Raw genomic sequence first — 25,014 nt, forward strand, 5'->3', positions numbered from 1 at the left:
CAAGACTGGAAAAAGTCCCTTATCAGACTCAACAAAAAGTTGAGAACTCTCATCAAATCCTCTAAAGCTAGCTATGAAAACAGAATTGCAACAGACAGTAAAGACAACCACAAGGCCTTTTATAATTATATAAAGAATCCCCACAGCAATACCCAGATTTGCTCAGAGCTACTGCACAATGGTACCTCCTATAGTGAGTCAACAGATATTGCCAATAAACTTTACCCCTCCCAAGGGACCAGTCGCAATACCAGTAGATTGCCAGGCACCTAGTATTACCGCTGCACAGGTTAAAACAGCACTGTCCAAGGCCAAGAATACAGCTTTTATGGGACCTGACAATATCCCTGGCTGTGTTCTACATGAACTACAGAGTGAACTGGCATCTCACCTGTGTGCCCTGTTCAATCACAGCCTCACTTCAGGCTTTGTCCCTACCTAATGGCACACTGCTACAGTCATCCTTCTCCACAAAGGAGGAGTGACTACAGATCCTAGGAACTAACATTAGCCTGACGAGTCTGATATGCAAAGCTATGGAATGCATCGTCGTGGATCTAATAAACAAGGATATAGGGAATCTCCAATCTCTGGATCCCACACAGTTTGGTTTTTGTGAAGGGTAGATCATACCTGCTCAACTTGGTCGACTTCTTTAGGTCAGTCACCAGAGCTGTGGATGAAGGCAAGGTGGTTCATACAGCCTACCTTGATCTGGCCAAGGCCTTTGACACCATTCCCCACTCAGAAATCATAGAAAAACTCAATAAGCTAGGCATCAACCCATATATCACTAGGTGGGTTGCAAACTGGCTCACAGGTAGAACCCACAGTGTGAAAGTCAGACTGACGACCAGTCACACATGGAGTCCCACAGGGTTCGGTCCTGGGTCCTCTCTTGTTTCATATCTACTTCTCTGAAGTCCAGGCCAACACGAAGGGACTCTGGCTGACAAAGCTCGCAAATGATTGCAAGTTGGGAGCTATTATTAACTCCCCAAGTGATGCTGACATCCAACAGAAAGGTCTCACTGAGACCAATGACTGGTGTTAGAACCATGCCTTAAGCTCACTGCCAAAAAATGTGTCGTCATCCCCTTTGAAAAAAACAGGTTCCATGAATTACCACATCAATGGTAGTCCACTGAACACAGAAGGTGTTATAAAAGATCTGGGAACACAGGTTGACAGTAACCTCTCTTTTGACCACCACATATGTTCATATGTAGGTACTAGGCTATCTGTCCGAGGGCATTTATAAGCCTAGCCACAGTGTCGGCTTTCGCCGCCCCATTGATTAATAACTGATCCTCTGTCAAGCAGAGCCAATGAAGTGATCCCAGGGGTGTATTTTCTGTTACCCATCCACTCGTCAAGGTTTCTCTTGAAGAGTGTTAGTGAGGGGCTCTGGCTGATGTAATTTAGAATTTTGTTCCAAAGCATGGGGAGTCTCTGTGATAGGAATCTATCCCTCCAGCATGTTCTATTTATTGCTGTGGCAAGGTTTAGCTCACTAGAGCACGTGGCTCGCAGTGACTTGGATTTCTTTAGGTGGAGCATGTCTCTCAATTCTGAGTTGGACATGGCTTTGTAAGTCAGGCAGAGATCACCTCTGAGTGAGTGATATGTCACTGAGTACAGCTGGAGTTTTTTCAGTCGGAATGCATAGGACATATGTTTGAGACCAATAATCCTCTTGGTGAGGTACATTTGTGGTCTTTCCAGCTGTTGGAAGTGTCTTGTGAGGTACATCCCAAATGGGGCATTGTACTCTATGATGGGTCTAATGAGTGTCGAGTAGATGGGCACTATAACCTCTTTATTTCTAGATGCGAACCCTTTAGTAATTAGATGGGCCACATAGAAGGATTTCCTAACTACTTTGGCAATATGATTGTCAAAGGAGAGATTACTATCTACCTGGGTCCTCAGATCTCTTATTACCTCTTCTGTATTAAGGGGGCTGCCACTATGTGGTAATTCATGGGTGTTTTGTTTTTCCCAAATGGGATGACTATGCATTTTTTGGCATTTAGCTTGAGGCCATGACTTTGACACCAGGTGTTCATCTCAGTAAGGCCCTTTTGGAGGATGTCCGTGTCAGCCGGAGAGTCAATTATGGCTCCCAGTTTGCAGTCATCGGCGATCTTGGTTAGCCATAGTCCTCCTGTGTTTGCCTGTACTTCTGAGAAGCATATGCCGAACAGTAGGGGTCCCAGGACCAAGCCTTGCGGGACACCACTTGTGACTGGTTTAGAGTCAGACCTGGAGCCCGCTATTCTTACTGTGTGAGTTCTGTCTGTAAGCCAGTTGGCAACCCATCTCGTGACGTAGGGGTTTATGTTCAGGCTGGTGAGTTTTTCTGTAATACCTGAGTGGGGAATGCTGTCGAAAGCCTTGGTGAGGTCAAGGTAGGCTGTGTGAACCACCTTTCCCTCGTCTATGGCCTTGGTGACTGTCTCAAAGAAGCCAATCAAGTTTAGTAGGCATGATCTGCCCTTAACAAAGCCGAACAGGGTCGGGTCAAGTGTTTGGAGGTTCCCAATGTCTTTGTTAATGAGTTCCATGATGATGCCTTGCAGACCAGGCTTATGGGGCGATAGTTATCAGGGTCAGTTGTGGCCCCTCCTTTGTGCAGAGGAATAACCGTTGCTGTGCGCAATTCTATGGGCACGTAGCCTGTGGAGAGGCTGAGGTTGAACAGCTTGTTTAGGTGGGGGGGGGTTAGTTCGTTCTGTAGTTCATGCAAGATGCAGCCTGGGACACCATCTGGTCCCATTGACGCTATGTTTTTGGCTTTTGAAAGGGCTATTTTCGCCTGTGCGCCTGTGATTTTTGGGACACTACCCTTTTCTGGTATTGTTGTGGGCCCTTTTGAGGTGAGACGGGGGGGTGAAGTTTGCACTAAATCTATCTGCCTGGATGTTGGCAATATCAGTAGTTTCAGTATATTTTGTGCTATTTTGCAGTAGCTCAGAGCATATCTGCGAGTTGCCACTTAGATTCTTAACATAGCTAAAGAAGGCTTTGTGGTTATCTTTTGAATCCTTGGCTATTTTTCTTTCAAAGTTAGTCATGGATGATTTCATGAGGGACCTCAGTTTCTTACTGATACTGATCAGGGATGTCTTTCCTTCTTGGGATTTGCTTTTTTTCTATACTAGTTTCCTCCTTCTATTGTATAGCCTGTTTATTGCAGGGGTCCACCAAACTGGTTTCCTTCTCTTAGAGGAGTGAGTCTTGGTTTTGCTAGGGATGGCACGATCCATGCATCATTGTAGGTGCACATAGAGTACAAGTTTCTGCATCTTGGGCAGTGTTATCCTTTAGTGTGGGGGCTGTGAAACTTACCACCTCTGTCTTAAGTAAGGTGAAGTTTGCTTTAGAAAAGTTTTTTACTGTGGTTTCCTTAGTTGGGGGTGGTGGTAGGGTGTGGACATCCAGAGTGATTAGTTTATGGTTTGATCTAACCAGTGATGGGTTGAACTCTGGTGTGGAACACCTGTTGCCCATGTTGGTGATGACCAGGTCCAATACGTTTTCACCTCTGGTAGGGGAGTTTACCAGCTGATCCAGGGCATTTGAGTTGATGAATTCCGGAAAGCGCTGGGCCTGGGAATTTGTACTCGAGTAGTTTTCCCAGTGAATGGTAGGGTAATTGAAATCACCCAATATCAGGGTGTTTGGTAGAACCTTCATGTTTTCCAGTGTCTCCAGAAAGGTGGAGTGGTGGTCCTGGGTCATGGGGGGGTGATCTGTAGCAGGCCACAATTTGCACTGCAGATTTGCCCGATGTTAGTTGCACATGGGTGATCTCAGAGGTATCATGCTGCGCCACTAACCTGGAGGTGTAGGTATCCTTGATGAATATGGATACACCCCCTCCTTTTGTGTATGTCCATGTTCTGTGGCCGAAACGTGTGGTATGAGTTGTAGCCCGGTAGTGCTGGGGTGCTCTCTTGAGCCTTAAACCAGGTTTCAGTTACTGCACAGATCTCGAAGTTCTCCATACTGAGGAGCGCATCGAGCGTGTGCATTTTGAGATTTAAACACCTGGCGTTGAGTAGCATAACCCTCAGTTTTTTGTTAATTGTGCTGTTTACAGAGGTGGGTTTGACTTTTGAGCCTTGCCTAAAAAAGGCACTATGGGGGCAGCAAGAGCCTTGGCCAGTATGTGAAAGCCTAGGGGTGACAGGTGCAAGCCATCTCTTGCGAAGCAGTGTGGCTTGTCGAGCATGTTGTCCCAGGCTGACAGACACTGGATCCTCTTTGAATGACACCAGAAGCTTAGCCAATTGTTGAAATTGATCATTTTTTTTTCTTTATACTGAGGTATCATTCTTGGTGACGGCAGGATGCTACTCAGGGTCAGGGTCATACCAGACTGGGCTACATGATCAGAGAGCTCTTCCATATCTCTTTTCATGTAGTCCACGGAGGTACGTCTCAGGTCATTCACACCAACATGAACAATGACAGAGTCATATTTGTACTTGTTCTGGAGCGACCTGAGTGCTTGTGTTATGTGGTGGATCCTGCCTCCCAACAGGCAGCTAACTGTAACCTTCTCCTTGTCCAGCCTAGTTAGTGGGACATTAGTGTGCCTGACTATTGAGTCACCTATTACTAGTGTGTTAGGTATGTTATTTCGCCTTAAGGGCTGTGATTGTGCGGCACACTGATTTTGTGTTTTATGTGTTGTCTGGTTTGTGACGGGAAGTGCAGGTTGTTTGGGTGTCTGCTTTGGAGGTCTCTGATGCTTTTGCAGGGTTTTATTTTATTTAGAGAGTATGATTTTGTGTATTTATGTGTGTTTTTTGCCAGTGCTGTTTTAGTAGGTCTGTGTGCGGCTGGAGTTGTGGTGCAAGTGTTAATCTTCTCCTCTTGACTGTCTGTTCCAGTCTTGAGTGGAGACAGCTTAGCTTCCAATTTGGCTCTATAATTGCATCTCTTGCATATGTTAGTGTTTTGTGGTAGGAGGAGAGGGTTGTCTGTGTACATGAGGCAGTTGTAACATTGCCTCAGGATACCCAGATTCACTGGCTGGACTGGAGAGTGTACCTGAAGTTGCCCTTTGGTCATGCCTGAATATTAGGGTGAACTGCTTAGTCGCTTGATTGGTGAGGGGTGAATAAAGAGCCTTGCCCTGCTGGGCAATCAGTGTCAGGGTATATTAGTGCTTGCTATTAGGTCTGAGCATGTGCTGGGCTGTAAGATGCTTTTTTAGTGCTTAGGTTGAGAGTTAGACTAGTTTCAAGGGAAAAACTGAAGATGAGACTTAGTGGAGCCGGGAATAATTTAACTGTAGCTAACAGGCACTGCCCGGTGCACAAAACCGTGAAAACGCGGTTTTTATAGTAGGGAAATGAAAGAGATAGAAATTAGCCCAAAATGGCCAATAAACTACTAACTTCTGGGCTGGAACCACTCCTCCAGGGACAGATAGGTTGCTCAAAGCTCCCCTCTCTCACAGGTGAACAGAGAAACTTCCTTCTATCCAAGTAAGGTATGGGCAACTCAGAAACTAGTATCACAGCCCTGAATTCAACACTAGAATGAAAACTGGACTATACTAGCTTAGAAATGTGGGAAACAAGGAATATTTTTGGGTTTTTTGTTGTTTTTGAAAAGATAAGGCAAAAACAGTAAAAAAATACACTTTAAACAGCTTTAAACAACTACAAACGATCAGAAAAGGCTATCACCCTTTAGTGTGTAGCCTACAACAGTTAAAAAATTATTTAAACAAAAAAAACCTTTTTAAAAGTGCAGGCAGTCAAATAAGTACAGTATGTGATAAAACAAGCTTTTAAATCACAATAAATGCTGGAAAATCTGCGTTCAGGCAGAAAACAGTTAAGTACAGCAAGAAAGTACAGAAAACCGATACTTAATCACTCCAAAGTCTCTCATGCCACTGTGGTCAGAAAGTCCTTCTATGTGGCACATCTCATTACTAAGGGTTTTGCATCCAGGAAGAAAGAGGTCATTGTCTCCCTCTACTCTTGCCTCATTAGGCCAGTCATTGAGTACAGTGCCCCATTTGGCATGTACCTCAATAGACACCTGCAACAACTGGAGAGGCTGCAAAAGTACCTCACAAAGAGGATCCTAGGCCTTAAACACTTGTCCTATATGGACAGACTAAAAAAACTCCAACTAGTCTCTGTCTCATATCGCCTACTTAGAGATGATCTCTGCTTGACTTACAAAGCCATGTCTGACCCAGCTCTGTTATCTGTTATCTGTTACAGCTAAAGAAATCCGAATCTCTCAGCACCAGATGCTCCAGAGACCTCAACCTCAATACCACAATCAACAGAACATGCTGGAGGGACAGGTTCATAACCCAGAGATTGCCCGTGCTATGAAATAGACTTCCCATACATACCAAGCAGAGCACCTCACTGGCCCTCTTCAACAGAAATCTTGATGAGTGGATGGGAAATATGAAAATCGCCCCATGGATCACTCCAGTGGCTTTACTCGACAGAGTCACTGGGAACTAAGATTGGGTGGCATGATGCCTGGATAATCCTATAGGCTAGGCTTGTAAAGGCTCCAGGGCCATTAGCCTGGTACACACCAATGATGTTATTAAGATGTATTGATGAGATGCAAGTATGCAGATACAGTCACCAAAACTGGGGGTCTTATAGGTTCATAGGAGAATTATTACTCAAACTTGTGTCATTGGCATCACATTCAGTGTTCCAGCCTCTGCACTGCTAAAATGGCTACAGAACGTTCTTACCTAATATTCCTGGACATGCTATACACCCCTCCCACACACACACAAATGTACGGCCAAAATGCTGTTAAACAGCAAAACATTAATATTAATTAAAACCAGAAAAGGGGAAAGAAAAATATGCACACATACTGAAGAAAACTAAGAGGTAACAACACACTGTTTAACCGTACCCTATGCTCCTCTAACCTACCCAACTACTAATTATCTCCCAAATAGCTGCCAAACATACAGCACTAACTAAAATGAGACGCGGAAAACAAAACAGCTGAAATTAGATACAATGCACTCAAGAAAATTGAGGGATAACTTACAAAAAACGTCTCTCCTACCTACTTCTAATCTACTGTAAGTAACGCAGTCACTACTTAACTCCCAAACAGCAGCTGAACTACAGGAAATGCTAACTACCAGCAGATGTTTAAAAAAATACCCACAGAATAACAGCTCAAAACCCCCACTTTTTAAATTCTAAGCCAGTGTAATTCTAATCGTTAATTAATATTCAAACGGCTGATAAAACTGATTTTAAACTCTTCAGGACCATAAGTGGAGGAAGGAAGGAACTGAAGGGGTAGATTAGTTAACCTTCTCACCAATGGTACACCTGGAGTGGAGGAAGGAAGGAAGTGAAGGGGTAGATTAGTTAACCTTCTCACCAATGGTACACCTGGAGTGGAGGAAGGAAGGAACTGAAGGGGTAGATTAGTTAACCTTCTCACCAATGGTACACCTGGAGTGGAGGAAGGAAGGAACTGAAGGGGTAGATTAGTTAACCTTCTCACCAATGGTACACCTGGAGTGGAGGAAGGAAGGAAATGAAGGGGTAGATTAGTTAACCTTCTCACCAATGGTACACCTGGAGTGGAGGAAGGAAGGAACTGAAGGGGTAGATTAGTTAACCTTCTCACCAATGGTACACCTGGAGTGGAGGAAGGAAGGAACTGAAGGGGTAGATTAGTTAACCTTCTCACCAATGGTACACCTGGACAAAGAAAATACTCAAAATACAACTTCTTGCATCCCGTTTACCAATTAATATGTAAATTATACAGGCCCTGAAAGCCTCACAAACACAAACTAAATCTTCTTATTCCATTACTGGTCTTGGACTAGTAAGGATCCATTAGATTATGCAACACTCTCCACTTCCTCAAAAGAGGAAGTAGAACAACCTCTCCCATTACTGGCATTCCATTACTGGTCATGGACCAGTAAGGATCCATTAGATTATGCAACACTCTCCACTCCCTCAAAAGAGGAAGTAGAACAACCTCTCCCATTACTGGCATTCCATTGCTGGTCATGGACCAGTAAGGATCTATTACATTATGCAACACTCTCCACTCCCTCAAAAGAGGAAGTAGAACAACCTCTCCCATTACTGGCATTCCATTACTGGTCTTGGACCAGTAAGGATCTATTACATTATGCAACACTTTCCACTCCCTCTATACAGGAAGTAGAACAACCTCTCCCATTACTGGCATTCCATTACTGGTCATGGACCAGTAAGGATCCATTACATTATGCAACACTCTCCACTCCCTCAAAAGAGGAAGTAGAACAACCTCTCCCATTATTGGCATTCCATTACTGGTCATGGACCAGTAAGGATCCATTACATTATGCAACAGTCTCCACTCCCTCTATACAGGAAGTAGAACAACCTCTCCCATTACTGGCATTCTATTACTGGTCTTGGACCGGTAAGGACCTGTTACATTATGCAACACTCTCCACTCCCTCAATACAGGAAGTAGAACAACCTCTCCCACTTGAGTTGGACAACGCTCTGGTTTTATACATTTTTTTTCATCTTTTACTTCTTCCACTGATCCTCAGTACTAAAAGCTGATCCACAGGAACCACAACCCTGGTCACAATCACTTAGTGCCATCCAGGTTCCCCCAATGCTTCAGCAGCTTGGTCGTTACAGGAGATATTCCTTATGAAAAAAATCTCTCAAACTGTCGTTCAAGGTCAGAGCCTTTCACCTCTGTGGAATTTAGTATTTTTTTTGCCACTGCATGTGTCTTATGCAAGGCTGGGAAGACTAGCCTTCAGTAGGACCATGAATAATGCCCCACGAGAAGACTATCAGCAGGGAAAAGCTTGTGGCGGCACTCACTAATGCCAAAAACACTGTTTCAGTGGGCCCCGACATGATCTCCACTTACCTCCTAAGTAGCATAAAACATGACCTAGCAAGACCACTTGAGGCACTCTTCAACTACAGACTCAAAACAGGTTATGTGCCAGGTGATGGTGGACTGCAAAGGTCATCCCCCTTCAAAAGAGTGGATAATTAACTGATCACTGGAAATAGAGACCCATCAGTCGGACAAGTCTAATATGCAAATCCATGGAAGAGATTATCATGGAAATGATCAATAAAGACAATGACAACCTGCAGACACTGAACTCGTCCCAGTCTGGCTTTGTTAAGGGGAGGTCTTGTCTACTCAACCTGGTAGACATCTTTACAGACGGTCACCAAGGCTATGGAGAAGGGAAATATGATGCATACCACCTACCTTGACATGGCCAAGACATTCGATACAATATCCCACTCAGGTATTATTGATAAACTTTCAGAACTAAGCATAAACCCCTACATGGGTTCATAGGTGTGCACTAGGCTAATGACCATTAGGACTTAAAAGCCTAGCCATACATCTCAACTCTCTGACAAATTCTTGTAACCTTGAAAAGTGTAAGCATGGGCTTGGGAGATAAAACATCAAACACGGGCCTGGGAGACAAACCAGTTACAGACTGCCTGTGTCCATTAGAGACACAACTGCCAAACCAAGGATGAATTCCCTGTTCCACCTCTAACTGTCCAAGTTACACTGAAACTGAGTTAGGGAGGAACTCTGATTCACATGGATGGGGAGCCTGTTCCACAGAAGGGGTAGTCTCTGGGATACATACCCATCTGTCCAACAGGTCCTATTTATATAACAGGCAAGGTTTAAGTCTTTAGTTCTGGATCTGTTTATTCTGTAGATATGCAGGAAGTCCACTGGGGGGGATGCAAAAATGCCTTGTATATCAGGCATAGATATCCTGTCAACAGCCTATACAAGACATAATACAGGGGATAGGGTTTTGAGGTGGTCTGCATAAGGCATGTTACTTACACTCTGTATTATTTTTGTGAGGAACCTCTCTGGATTTTCCATTTGTTGGATGTGCCTGATTATTTACATATCAAAGGGGGCATTGTACTCAATGACAGGTCTGATGGATGCTGAATACAGTGGAACAATGACTTCCTTGGACACAGATGTCATACCTTTGTTTATAAATTACACAACATAGAATGATTTCCTCATTACTGTAGACACGTGATGATCAAAGGCCAATCTCTATGCATGTGTCCCCAAGTCCCTAACGACTGGGTCGACTCTGAGGGGTGTGTTGTCAATATGACAGTTACCGGGAGTGGATGACTTCCCAAAGGACACTATTATGAATTTCTTCTTTAGTTTTAGTTCATGGCTCTGACACAAGTTGTCAGTCTGTGTCAGCCCTTCCTGGAGAATATTAGTGTCAGTGGGGGATGCCATGACTGTTCCTAATTTGCAATCATCTGCAAATTTCTCAGCCACAGGCACTTGACACTGGCCTTGACTTCAGAGAAGTAAATGCCAAAAAGGAGCCTTACCATAACAGATCTCTGACAGACTCTGCTTGTGACTCAAGTCTTTGTAGAGGTGGATTCCCCAATTCTAACTTTCTGGGTCATGTCTGTGAGCCATCTGGCTATTCACATGGTAACAAAGGTTTATACCTAAACTTACTTTTGTCAACAATGCCCCAGTGGGGTATTGTCTCAAATGCCTTGGTTAGGTCAAGGTAGGCAGTACTGATCCTTTTGTTCTTATCCATTTCTTTGGTGACCATCCTAAAGAAGTCCACCAGGTTGAGTAGGCATGACCATTTCCTATGTCATTACTGATCATCTCCACGATAATTCCTTCCACTGCTTTGCATATGAGACTAGTGAGACTTATGGGTCTGTAAATGGCCCACATTTGTGAAGGGGGATGACTGTTGCTGTTCTCCATTCACGAAGCATGAAACCTGTCTGCAGGCTATAGTTAAATAGCATTTTTATGCTATTTAGAACACATCCAGGAATATTGTCTTAGCCCACCTATGCAGTGTTCTTGGCCTTAGTGAGAACACTGAAATACCTGTTCCCTAGTTATGGAAGTTATATTTGATGGCATTTCCTATGGGGAGGTTGAGGGGAAGAGAAGGGTAAAGTTATAGCTGAATTTGTCTGTCAATACGTTTGCTATATCTTCTGGCTCAGTATAGGTGGCTCCCTTAACAATGAGCTCTGCATACAACTGTGTATTGCTTTTGAGGATGATGACATAACTAAACAATGCCTTGAGGTTATCCCTGGAGTCCAAATTTACCTCAAATATAACTTTGGTAGACTTTATTTTTCCTCTGACTTGCTTGTTTCATTAGAGGAGAGTGTTTTTATCCTGCTGGGTGCTACATCTCCTAATTTTTGCCATGATTTTCCTTTTTCTGCTATACAGCCTATTGATATGATTCTGCCAGGGTGGCATGTTTTTTTTTTTAAGTTAACTCTGTACTTATTCCTAGTGGGTACAGCTGCCTCTATGCAGCTACTAACATAATTGCATAAGGTTTCTGTGAAAAGTTCCACATAAGCAGCAGTGTTCTCAGAGTTTATGGAGGCTTGACATTTTGCTAGGTTATCAGTTAAAGGAAGTTAGCCTTAGAGTAATTTGTGAACATTTCATGGTTAGCTGGGGTTCTGGGTTTTATTTTTACTTCACTTTGTGGTCTGACCTTTCCAGAGAGGACATTACACTAGGCTGTATACAGTGTTCTCCCATATTAGTGAGGCCCAGATCATATGCTTCCACTCCGGTTGGCGTATTGACAGTCTGGTCCTGGGACTTTGTGTTTACAAAATCCATGAATCTCTGTGCCTATACAATTGGTGTAATATAGGATTCCCAATTAATAGTAGGGTAATTAAACTTGCTGTTGCCCATAAATATAGTACTGGGTTGGATTGTGAGTGTTTTCAGTCAGCTTAAATACATATTACAGGTTTCCTGGGTCACAAAGGGCTACCTATAACTTGCAAGGAAGTGATATAGAATATTTCTTACGGTAAACCAAACTTACTAGTATTATTACTTATAGGTTCATAGGTAAATACTAGGCTAGCTGCCGCTGTAGACCATTTTGAGCATAGCCAATTCCTCTAAGTTGAAAATCAAACCCTGTACCTTATGTCTGTCAGGTAACACCTTAACCATTATGTGTGCCCCCAACATAACTTGCTTGAGTGCTGGCTGCCTCACACATAGGACTCAAGAAGTCAGGATAGGTGACAGGTCAACGATGGAGTACCCCAGGGACTCTGGCTCATCAAGTTGGCAGATGACTGTAAACTGAGAGCTATGATAGATTCTGCCCCACAACTCCGGCATCCTACAAGAGGGTCTAACACAAACAAATGACTGGTGCCAAAGCTACGGATTAAAAGTCAGTGTGAAGAAATGCATTACAATGCCCTTTGGGAAATCATCCACCCAAGCTAATTACTTTATTGATAAACCACCTTTAATAGTTGACCCAGTAGTTAGAAATCTGGGAACATATGTAGACAGTAATCTGGCCTTTGAACAACATATAGTAAAGATAGTAAGAAAATCATTCTATGCTGCCCAGCGCATAAGTAAGGGTATGGCATCCTTGTCCACGGACGTTATTGTACCACTCTACTCAGCCCTTATCAGACCCATCATTGAATGCAATACCCCCTTGGACATGTACCTAACCAGGCAGGTGGAAAAGTTGGAATGCCCAGAAAGGTTCCTCACCAGCAGAATCCAGGGTATGAAAACCCTGTCCTACACAGATTATCTCTGCAATCACTCTCCTCTAGGTTACTGAGAGCAGTCTATGCCTGGCATATAAGGCATCCACAGATCTAACTCTGATGGATCTTTTGCACATTTGCAAAACAAAGCTCCAGAAACACTAGACACAAGGACCTGAACTTCGCCTGCGACATACATAGAACATGCGGGAGAGACTGATGCATGTCTCAAAGGATCCACACTATGAAATAAGCTCTCCATCCATGTGAAGCAAAGTTCCATCACTAACCCTATTCAAACAAAACCTCGATCAATGGATAAGAAATTACTGCAAATTCACCCATGGTTTGGCCCCCATGTCTCTGGTGGACAGAGGTTGACAGTAAGTAATTTATCCCAAACTGACATACCCCCCACATAAGTAACCCTTAGCTATCTCCTTACTAACATACCCCCACCATATCAACATCCAATGTACTTGGGGACAAAACTGGGTTGGGTTACAAAGCAAGGTTATAAAGACCCTGGTGGTTATTAGCCTAGTATAAACCTATGAAACTATTTAACTGCAAAAGGACCAGAGTTCCTGTTTATTTACTTACTTACCCTCTTTTTTTGTTTGGTTTTGTATTTGCCTTTGACTATTACATATATCCTACTCATCCATTTCACATGAACTCTTTACCTCTAACCCAATCTATTTTTTCAAAGCAAAATTGCTCCCAACCCAACCCCTCCCTGTACTCCCCTCTTAAATGTGGTACCAAAAAATCACTACTCTCACACAACCCAAGATACCCTTGCCCAACACACTGCCTCACTTTTCTACTCCACCACATCTCTCTCTCACTAGCTGGCAACATCCACCCCAAGCCGGACCCATCTCTATCATCAATCTCACCAAACCCTCCACTCAACCCACAAACTCAAAGTCCATTTGCCTCACAACACTTAATGCACAAAGCCTAAAAAACAAAATCCCTAACCTCCATGCCTGGCTCTCCCATAACCACCCCGACATTACCGCCATTTCTGAAACCTGGCTGAAAACCTATATAAAAGATAGCAAAATCCTACCACCAGGATTCCAAATCTTTCACAACAACAGAGCCCACAAAAAAGGAGGTGGAGTAGCAATAATCTACCTCACCTCCCATACCATTACTCCCTACTCCAATAAAATACCAACCTTTGCCAACGCTGAAATTATAATAGGTTTACTAAAAATAAACAACCACAAGTCCATATGTATCGCTGCCCTCTATACACCCCCTGGTGATAATATCAAAACTCTTCAAAACATCCTGTCCTGGTTCTCCTCCAATATAAAAAACGAAACCTATGTACTCGGTGATACCAACATCAACTGGAACACTATTAACTCTGAAGCCCCGTCCCACACAATCAACCTGTACAACTTCTCCCAACTAATACAATCTCCAGCCAGACCAAATAAAGATGGTACCTCTGGTACCATCATTGACTGGATCCTAACAACTCACCCAAACCTTATCACCAAAGCCGGAACATTACCTGATCCTCTCAGCGATCACCTACCAGCCTTCACTGACCATCTCGCATCTCCACTGCATAAACAACATCACTATATCCAAACCCACAACCTTTCCTCTATCAACCCTCTAACTTTCTCTGAATGCTTAAAGGCCCCTCTAAAAACCCTTTCTCTAGATGATGCTGTTTCCTACCTTAACCACTCATTCCTAACCCTTCTCAATCAGCAAGCCCTCCCTCAAACCAAACGCATCAAAACTATCAAAAGTTATAAACTAGTCTTGCACCAAAGGGACAAAAAATGGAAACAATATCAAAAACATAAAAACCCTAACACCCTCCTAGAGTATAAGCAGCTACGGAACTCTTCAAAAAAACTAATAACTAAAGACCGCAAAGCCCACTACTCCAAACTCCAGTCCTTGCACTCAACAAATCCTAAAAAATTCTGGTACTCCATCTCATCCATGCTGCATCCTGACAACAAAGAAAACCCCTGCCCAGACCCCAACCTCTCCAACCTTGAAACAGCCAGCCAGTTCACCTTATTCTTCATAGACTGCATAGCTAAACTATCAGCCTCCTTCCCACCCCCCTCCTCCACAACCACCCCCTCCTGCCCCAACCACCACCCAAATCATCAACCTTCCTCCACATCCTTCTGCCTCAAGCCCATCCTCACAAGCACTATAAAAAGACTTTTCCTCAAACTCAAACTCTGTCGCAATGCACCCAACAACCTTCCACCCACCTTCCTCAAACAATCTGCAGATAGCATTGCCCATCTCATCTCTATTCTTATAAATAGATCCATACAGGAATCATACGCCCCTTCTATCTGCCGCCACACCTACATCATCCCCCTCCAGAAAGGTGACAAAAATAATGATACCACCAACTTCAGGCCTATTGCCATCCTTTCCCCTATTTCTAAAATACTAGAGAAAATGATACAAGCACACCTCATAGCACACCTAACACTAAACAATCTCCTCTCCCCTACCTAACATGGCTTCTGCCCTGGCCACAGCACCATGACTGCCCTTCTTTCCTTTCTTGAAACCATACACCTCGAACGCGACTCAGGCAAGTTCGTATCCACACTATTCCTAGATCTGTCAAAGGCCTTTGACACCATCTCACACACCCTACTTGTATCCCAACTCTCCAACCTACAGTTCTCTCCCACCACCATCGCCTGGTTTTCCAGCTACTTGTCCAACTGCCAACAAGCTGTTCAATGGAAAACTTCAACCTCCCCCTTCCTTCCCACACCCACAGGTGTCCCTCAAGGTTCTGTTCTTGGCCCTCTTCTCTTCAACCTATTCATTAACAACTTTCACCAATCCATCCCAGACTCATCTGTCATCCAATATGTAGATGACTCAACAATCATCTGCTCAGCCTTCTCCCTGTCTGAGCTCCTAGCAAAAACCCAACTAGAGTTCTCCAAAACAGAAACCTGGATGCAGTCTAACCATCTAGCACTAAATGCAAATAAAACCAAATTAATGTTTTTTCGCTACCAAAAATTCCATCATTGACAAATCCACATTCACCATAGAGACAAACCATTCCCAACACCAAGCTTCTTGGCATCATTATTGATGAAGAACTAAAATTTGACACCCACATCCACTCAAGAAATCAAGAAATCCAACCAAAATTTAGGTCTTCTCTACAGGCACAACTGCTTCCTAAGCCCCTCTACCCATCAACTCTTGCATCCACCTTCCTACTCCCCTCCCTTATGTAGGGTGCCCCTCTTTTCACCAAACTCTATCTTGGCCTTTGGTCCAAACTTGAATCTTGCTACCAGAAGATCTCCAAATTTGCAACAAATTCAAAAAACCCATCCCACCCCTGCCACTCCCTTCTCACCCTCAACTGGCTTGAACTACCCAACTACCTCAGTTACCTACAACTCACCATTTCCCACAAGCTCATCTTTAAACCTGCCAACTGGCCAGCTCTCGCTACTTCCTTAAAACCTTACATTCCCAACTGCTTGCTCAGATCCAAAAACCAAAATCTCATTCAGGTTCACAAACCTGCACAACCTTCTGGCCATCTACTGCTGTCCCACTCCTTAGCTAAACAGTGGAACTCTCTCCCTTCACACCTACGCAACCTATCTAAACATACACATTTCAAATCTCAGCTACTCTCTCATCTTTCTTCCAAATGGGAATGCCCTTGCCACGATCTAACTTAAAGCCCTCCCCCCTCATTCCAGCTTACACTGACTCATCCAACTATCTCTAATATTACTTCATCGCACCCAAAACAATCCCTCCCCTACCAAAACTAACGTTCCCTCTAATATATCTGGTATATCTTTAAAATCTGGCAAGTGTTTATTTACAGCATTGCTCTCTTGCTTAGGTTTCTTAGCTGTAAATCTTAGTTCATTCTGAAGTATGCTACTTTACCCCCACCACCAAACCTTTCTGAATGCATTATTATATAATAACTGCCTGTTGTTGTCTTCATGCTTACCCTAGAATCTCTGCTTTTCTCTTTTCCTAGTTCAACTCTACAGTTCCCTACAAAATGGTGTTTACAGGACTGCAATCAGTTTCTCTCAACATTTAAACAGAGTAGGTTGCACACACAAAAAGCATTTGTTAAGCTTTCACTTACAGTCCTTTGTAATTAAGCAGGTCACCATATTGGTCAGCCATAGGGCTCTTTGTTTCTACTTGTTGCTTCCTTCCCCTGTAACTGAAGTAAATTGACTCTTACATTAAGAGCTGTAATACTTACCTTATAGCTTTAGGACACCTTAGGAAACCTTGTAAACTGCAATAGTCCCGCTACATTCACCCTCGCTATGCTCAGGCTCTCTTCGCTCCCCTCCCTGCCCCCAATTCCCTCCCACCCCCAGTACCTCTAAATTTATAGTACTATAGCCACTCCCCCACTTTCTAGATCCTATCTGCTTTCATCTGGGATAATTCCACCCACCCCCATTCTACTACCTACATTTTAATAGCACCTATTAGCTTTCATCTGGCATTCTCCCATCCCCCTTCCAATACCTTTACCTCACCACTCTATCTTCTGGGGTTGCATCACCAGGTAAAACAGTTCCTTAACTCAGTAGCTGAATCACAGATAACGATATACTCCTCTTTACTACCCATCTTGTTCACGCCAAACCTCCTTACCTTGTATGAAAACCAGTTTCTCACGGGATTTCAGGTCCCAAAAGGCCATACTATCATCCCAGCTGTAAATCCTTCCACCTTCAACCATACTTACAGTACTAGATCCTATCCACCATCTTGTTCAGTCTATCAACATCTCAACCCCAGGCACATTAGCTCTAGATCCAAACACTACCACAAACTAATAAACAAATTTCTGAAGTTCATCACCAAGTAGAGACTCAACCTAATACTTGGTGGTGATATTCACCCCAACCCTGGCCCACTCACTTCAGATACACATACCCCCTCTACTTGCAATCTAAGCTACAAACCTACAATTAATAGGCCAACTAACTCTCTCCTAGTCTGTCGTCTCAATATTAGAAGCATTAATAACAAGGTACATGAATTGCATGCACTTCTGGATGTCCACTCCCCTGAGATTCTCTGTTTATCTGAAACCTGGTTAAAACCTAACACTAAAGACAATAAAGTGTTACCACCTGGGTACAACACACACAGGCTGGATCGTGCTTCGAGGAAGGGGGGTGGGGTATCTGAGTTGAATGTCACCACAGATGTAATACAACCTCCTCAGATTAATAACTCTGATTCTTGCCACCAAATTGCAACTTAATAAAAATAAATGCATTAATATCATCTGTATGTACATTCTCCCAGGTAACAATATATCTACATATCCTGCACTGGCTATCATGTCACTACCCCCAAGAAACCCTACTACTTGGAGACTTTAAAATAAACTGGGGCACCTGTTCCTCAGAATCCCCAACCACCCATATTAACCTGCATGCATTTACACAAATCATATCCACCCCTACCAGGATAGGTAAACCCAACCAAAAAGAAAGTATACTTGACTGGGTACTCATAAACAGTCACCCCCAACTGTACACCTCTGGTACCCTCCTTAATGGCCTAAGCGATCACCTTCTCACATATGTAATTAAGCACAAAACCATTAATTCCCAACAACCCTTACTCAGAAAGGTTAGAAACAACAGAAACTTGGACCCTGCCAAATTCCAACAAGAACTAAACTCATGTAATTGGTCTATTCTAAAACACCTCCCCTTAGAGGAAGCAGTAGCATACTTTAACAACAAATTCCTTGAGATCCTTGATTTGCATGCACCTGTTCGTTCAAAGAGAACCAAGGCAAAAACTGCACCATGGCTTTCTATACAGTCTAAACTCAAAATTACCCTTAGAAACAAAGCATGGGTTTTATGGCGTTCTTCTAAAGACCCTCAAGGTCACATTAAATACAGGCAATCCAGGAACAAAACCAAAAAATCAATTTTACAAGACAAAAAACAATACTACTGTAATTTACAGACAGTAAATCAAAATAACCCTCAGAAGTTTTGGGCAGGTTTAAATAATCTATTACATCCTGGACAAACTTCAACCCCAATCCCTGCTTCTACTATTGATAAAACCCCTGAAGATGTTTCTGATACTACCTCCTAGCTCCCCTGGTCCTGAAAGTAGCACCCCTAGAAACCTACTCGCATTCAGCTTCCAACCAGTCGCCACTTCACTTATCCGTACCTTGATCAAAAAATTAAAACCCACTACACTTTCTGCTGATCAACGCCCTGCTGAGTACCTACAAAAATCAGCTGATGCTATTGCTTACCCCATCTCAATACTAATCAATCGAACCATAGTAAAAGCTAAAATTCCCACCATCTGGAAAATATCCTATGTAATCATACTTCACAAAGGAGGCAGCTCTACTGAATTCTCCAATTATAGGCCAATAGCTATACTCTCTCCACTTGCAAAGATTATGGAAAAATGTATTCATAGACAACTCATGCACCACCTAATCCAAAATCGCCTTATGGCAGACACTCAGCATGGCTTCCGTCCTCATCACAGCACTACTTCAGCCCTCCTAGCCTTTACCAACACCATAAACCATAATTGCAACAATAATATCCTCAGCCCTCTTTTTGGATCTTTCCATGGCATTCGATATGGTTGATCACCAACTTTTAATCCACACCCTGCAAACATTCTGTCTAGATACTGGAGCCCTCCAATGGTTTCAATCCTACCTGAATGGTCGACAGCAGGCTGTCCTCTGGCAGAACAAACTCTCTAACCTTCTACCTAACACCCTTGGAGTACCACAAGGCTCTATACTAGGGCCCTTGCTGTTCTCCATCTTCATTAACGACCTTTATACTGTCATCCCAAAAGTCAGCTGTATCCAATATGCTGATGACTCTACTCTGATTTGCTCAGCCACATCTCCAGTAGAGTTATGGTCAGCTACCCAGACCACCTTTAATACAATAGAAAACTGGCTTTCTGAACATTGTCTGATCCTAAATCCCCCAAAAACTAAAATGCTGTTACTTTCACCAACACGTAGGTCTACTGCTTTCACCTTTACCATAAAATCAAATGATGACACAATAATCTCCCCTGAACCATTTACAAAACTATTAGGTGTCTTCATAGACAATAATCTAAAATTTGACCTACATGTTAACCAAACTATCAAAATCATCAATAAAAAACTAGGGTCACTTTACAGAATAAAAGCCTTCCTAACCCCTCCAGCTAAAATTGTCATAGCTCGCTCTCACCTTCTTTCAACCCTTCTGTATGCATCCCCTCTACTCTCGAATTTAAACAAGACTGTCCTTAAACTCTCAATTTGCTACAACCATATTGCCAGGTTTGCCACAGGGCTGCCTTTTAGGACACATCATTGCATCAATCTAAATCAGCTTGGGTGGCTTGAACTACCCAGCCTAATCCAGTATAACCAACTGATTATGGCCTATAAAATCCTCTATAATCTGGACAATACTCCTGCACTTAAAAACATTATCACCCCCTATAACAATCCTAGACTGCTTCGATCCTCTAACAAACTACTAATTCAGACTAGCGAAATTAATAACTCAGCCGGTGATTCTCTCTTTGCAAACTCTGTAAGTAGATCCAGGGACTCACTTCCAGCTGATATTACCTTACTTTCCACATTAGGTCAATTTAAAACTAGACTCAAACAACATTTGTCACTTAACTGGCTATGTCAATGTATCAAGCCTGGCTAACTCTCTCTAGAATGTGTAAAAATCTGTTAACCAGTTTACTGTGTAATTTAATTTAATCCTGACTTGTGCTCAGGATTAACTGTAACCTGTGGAACTTTGTTTAACTTGCTTACTTATGTAATCTCTGTAGTCTGTTTGTAATATGTAATGCTGGTATTATGTAATGCTGTAACTGCTTACCCTTGGAGCATTTCTCCTCGGGCCTCCGCTGAAACTGGACATGCATCCAGTCGGACTATCCCGGTCAACAAATGTAAAATAAATAAAAATAAAATATCTATTCTACTACACTCTCCAATCTCAAATATACTATTACCCTCTCCATGCATAACATTTTCCTAACCTACTAATGGCTAGTAGCTACATATTTTGAAATCTTAAACCTACAATTGAGTTTGTAACAAAAATATTCACTTTATGTAAATGTTGAAATTATTGTGACAAGCCAATTGCAAATATCATGGAGCTTATCTGTAAATGTTTAATTAGCTATATGAACTATGTCCTTTTGTAACATGTGAAATGTAACTTGCAATTATTGTGGAGCTTTACTCCCTGGGCCTCCACTGAAAACCTGGCTCTTCTTGGCCCAGTGGACTTCCCCAGTCATCAAACTTAAATGAATAAATACATTTGTACAGGTATAAGCACACAATTTAATACTAAGGTGCAGGTAGTTACCATGTAGTGCATAGACCACTCTGATTACGCTACAAAAATCGGAAAAAAGATAAACCTCTTATGCACGTCTGTAGCACCAGTCACAAGAGTAAGAGTGCTTTCAGGGGTGTTACACATCCCCTAAGTGTTACAGTCAGGTATAAGGGTATAAGGGAAGGGACATTCCTTCACTTTCTGTGGCCCTTGAACATCTTTTCTGCTATGTAAATTTAAGTTTACAGACATCAGTCTGTAGGCAACACATTTAAATTACAGCAGTACTTAAAAATTGTCCCATAGATTTCTCCTTACTTGCTGTCTATGGCATAGCACTTGCTATGTACACTAGTTAATACAACATGTTAATGGTAAGCACACACACATAATATGCATTACTTTTACACAGGTTCATAGGTAGGTACTACGCTTTCTGCCCGAGGGCATTTATAAGCCTAGCCAGAGTGTGTCAGCTTTCACCGCCCCATTGTTTAATTAACTGAGCCTCTGTCAAGAAGAGCCAATGAAGTGATCCCAGGAGTGTATTTTCTGTTGCCCATTCACTTGTCAAGGTTTCTCTTGAAGAGTGTTAGTGAGGGGCTCTGCCTAATGTAGTTAGGAATTTTGTTCCAAAGCATGGGGAGTCTCTGTGACAGGAATTTATTCCTCCAGCATGTTCTATTTATTGTTGTGGTGAGATTTAGCTCACTAGAGCGAGTGGCTCGCAGTCACTTGGATTTCTTTAGGTGGAGCATGTCCATCAATTCTGAGTTGGACATGGCTTTGTAAGTCAGGCAAAGATCACCTCTGAGTAAACGATATGCGACTGAGTACAGCTGGAGTTTTTCCAGTTGGGCTGCAGAGGACATATGTCTGAGGCCAGTAATCCTCTTGGTGAGGTACTTTTGTGGTCTTTCCAGCTGTTAGAAGTGTCTTGTGAGGTACATCCCAAATGGGGCATTGTACTCTGTGATGGGTCTGATGAGTGATGAGTAGAGGGGCACTAAAACCCCTTTATTTCTAGATGCGAACCCTTTAGTAATTAGATGGGTTACATAGAAGGATTTCCTAACTACTTTGGCAATATGACTGTCAAAGGAGAGATCACTATCTACCTGGGTCCCCAGTTCTCTTATTACCTCTTCTGTATTAAGGGGGCTGCCACCTATGTGGTAATTCATGGGTGTTTTGTTTTTCCCAAAGGGGATGACTATGCATTTTTTGGCATTTAGCTTGATACCATGACTTTGACACCAGGTGTTCATCTCAGTAAGGCCCTTTTGAAGAATGTCTGTGTCAGCCGGAGAGCCAGTTATGGCTCCCAGTTTGCAGTCATCGGCGAACTTGGTTAGCCATAGTCCTCCTGTGTTTGCCTGTACTTCTGAGAAATATATGCCGAACAGTAGGGATCCCAGGATCGAGCCTTGTGGGACACCACTTGTGACTGGTTTAGAGTCGGACCTGGAGCCCGCCATTCTTACCGTGTGAGTTATGTCTGTAAGTCAGTTGGCAACCTATCTCATGACGTAGAGGTTTATGTTCAGGCTGGTGAGTTTTTCTATAATTTCCGAGTGGGGAATGGTGTCAAAAGCCTTGGCGAGGTCAAGGTAGGCTGCGTGAACTACCTTCCCTTCATCTATGGCCTTGATGACTGTCTCGAAGAAGTCAACTAGGTTTAGTAGGCATGATCTGCCCTTAACAAAGCCGAACCGGGTCGGGTCAAGTGTTTGGAGGTTCCAAATGTGTTTGTTAATGAGTTGCATGATGATGCGCTCCATCGCCTTGCAGACCATGCTAGTCAGGCTTATGAGGAGATAGTTACCAGGGTCAGCTGTGGCCCCCTCCTTTGTGGATGCGCAACATTCTATGGGCATGTGGAGAGGCTGAGGTTGAACAGTGTGTTTAAGTGGGGGGTTAGTTCGTTCTGTAGTTCATGCAAGACACAGCCTGGGACACCATCTGGCCCCATTGACACTGTGCTTTTGGCTTTTGAAAGGGCTGTTTTCACCTGTGCGTCTGTGATTTCCGGGACACTACACTTTTCCGGTGGGCCCTTTTGGGGGTGAGAGGGGGGTGAAGTTTGCACTGAATCTATCTGCCAGGATGTTGGCAATATCAGTGGGTTCAGTATATTTTGTGCTATTTTGCACTAGCTCGGAGCATATCTGCGAGTTGCCACTTAGATTCTTGACATAGCTAAAGAAGGCTTTGTGGTTATCTTTCGAATCCTTGGCTATTTTTCTTTTGAAGTTAGCCTTGGAGGATTTTATGAGGGACCTTTATTTCTTACTGATACTGATCAGGGATGTCTTTCCTTCTTGTGATTTGTTTTTTTTTTTTTCTGAACTAGTTTCCTCCTTCTATTGTATAGCTATACATACAGATAAACAGGCAGAGATGCATACAGTGACACACTTTAACTTTTAGCACACAGGTAAGACAGCAAATTAGACATATGTATATTTTATCAAAATAGTTAAAAGTCACTTGAGTCCTGCAACCAGGAGTTTATTACATGTGGTTTGAGGCAATATAATTGAAAATATTTTAAGGACTGATGCATAATCACATGATATATTCTTAGACATGATGCGCCTTCATCTGGGGCATAAAGTTTATTAAAATGTCAGCAACTGCAGGACTGACACATTAAAAAAACACTATTTAAAAAAGATGTACACCAGGCAGACAATAAACATAATTATGTAAATATAATACTATAATACCAAATAATATTTACTTATTGGGTCACATATCCTTATATTTAGTTGCAAATGTTCACCTGCAAGTAATAATAACTATATTTGACCACGTGAAAAAGATGACCTGTTTGGTATAGAAAGGTAATCTAAACAAAGATATCTATAGTTTTTGTATTCTTTTTAATTATTTTTACAAAATGTGTTTGACAAAAATACACAACGACTTCAAAAGAGTAACTCAGCACAAATGTTGCTTGTTCTGTTTCCAAACACAAACAGCTGCGGTGTTCAAATCTGGTGAAAGAAATCCTGGGAACCATTACCTCCACAGAAACTGCAGCTCTGTCAAAGAGTCCAACACTCCTGCAGTTCTACTTTGTTTTAACTAGCTTCAGTATCTGGGAGCAAGTACAATGCTATTCCATAGACTCAAAAGCAGATAATTTCCTGGAAATTACAAGAGTCAAAGAAAAGCATGTGCTGTAGCAAAAATTACCTACCTCCAGCTTCATACTTCTGTTTCACACTTCAAACAAATAGTGCTTTCAGAATCCAGATCCGCAAGAACAAAAGGCCAAAACCAAAAATGAACCTTTTAACAACATCCTGTCACACAGTCAACATAAACACTGCATCCTTTAGTCACTTCCTGTCCATCACTTAAATTGTCCCCATCTATACCATGCTGCTTTGCTTATTAATATGTATATGATAGGCTGGGCCTCTAGCGGGGGAGGAAAGAGAGAAGGTGTAAAGGGAAGATACTGGCCTGTATATTCAGCCTGTGAGCTTTTTTTGCAGTCTGATAGTCAGTAGTAATTCCTAACATTTCCCCAGCTAAATGGGTGACATAGTGTAACAGATGTGCAGAATATGTGATGTGCCATCTAACTTGAAAGTGACATAAAACACAGTAAAATCAAATACAACAATGTTCATTCCATGTATGCAATACTGACTGTCATTAAAAGCTGTAAATTTATTCTTTAAAGTACTACTGAGCACTGTATAAAACTGTTTCTCCCTGTGTTTTTGGAGCAGAAGTCTGTGCTATGCCTTGGTTATTAGCTAAACTTGTGTGGTGTGTGTGTGTGTGTGTGTGTGTGTAATCTACTCCCTTCTAGGCTACATTCTACCTTACATCCAGAATTGCTGGGATTCATCCTAGTTTTGAACTGGATTAAGAAAACAAGTGACTGCTGGAAGAAAAACTGATTTTTTTCCTATTTTGCTATTAATACTTTTTAATCA

The 25,014-nt window shown here is 42.6% G+C and overlaps 1 protein-coding gene across 5 annotated transcripts in view; it reads right to left on the bottom strand.

The window, feature by feature from the left end:
- Positions 1-24,403, bottom strand: part of LOC122815117 (gastrula zinc finger protein XlCGF52.1-like) — a 162,780-nt gene extending 138,377 nt beyond the window's left edge. For all 5 annotated transcript variants that reach the window (XM_044087365.1, XM_044087363.1, XM_044087364.1 and 2 more), the window contains exon 1: positions 24,264-24,403. Coding sequence is in view for 3 of the 5 variants with exons in the window: in XM_044087363.1 (XP_043943298.1) it covers positions 24,264-24,275 (12 nt within the window). In the remaining 2 variants the exon portion in view is untranslated. The remainder of the gene's footprint in view (positions 1-24,263) is intronic.
- Between the last annotated feature and the right edge of the window lie 611 nt (positions 24,404-25,014).

Source organism: Protopterus annectens, chromosome 11.part0 (assembly GCF_019279795.1).
Source record: "Protopterus annectens isolate FY-2018-M chromosome 11.part0, PAN1.0, whole genome shotgun sequence".
NCBI classification, from domain to species: domain Eukaryota; kingdom Metazoa; phylum Chordata; order Ceratodontiformes; family Protopteridae; genus Protopterus; species Protopterus annectens.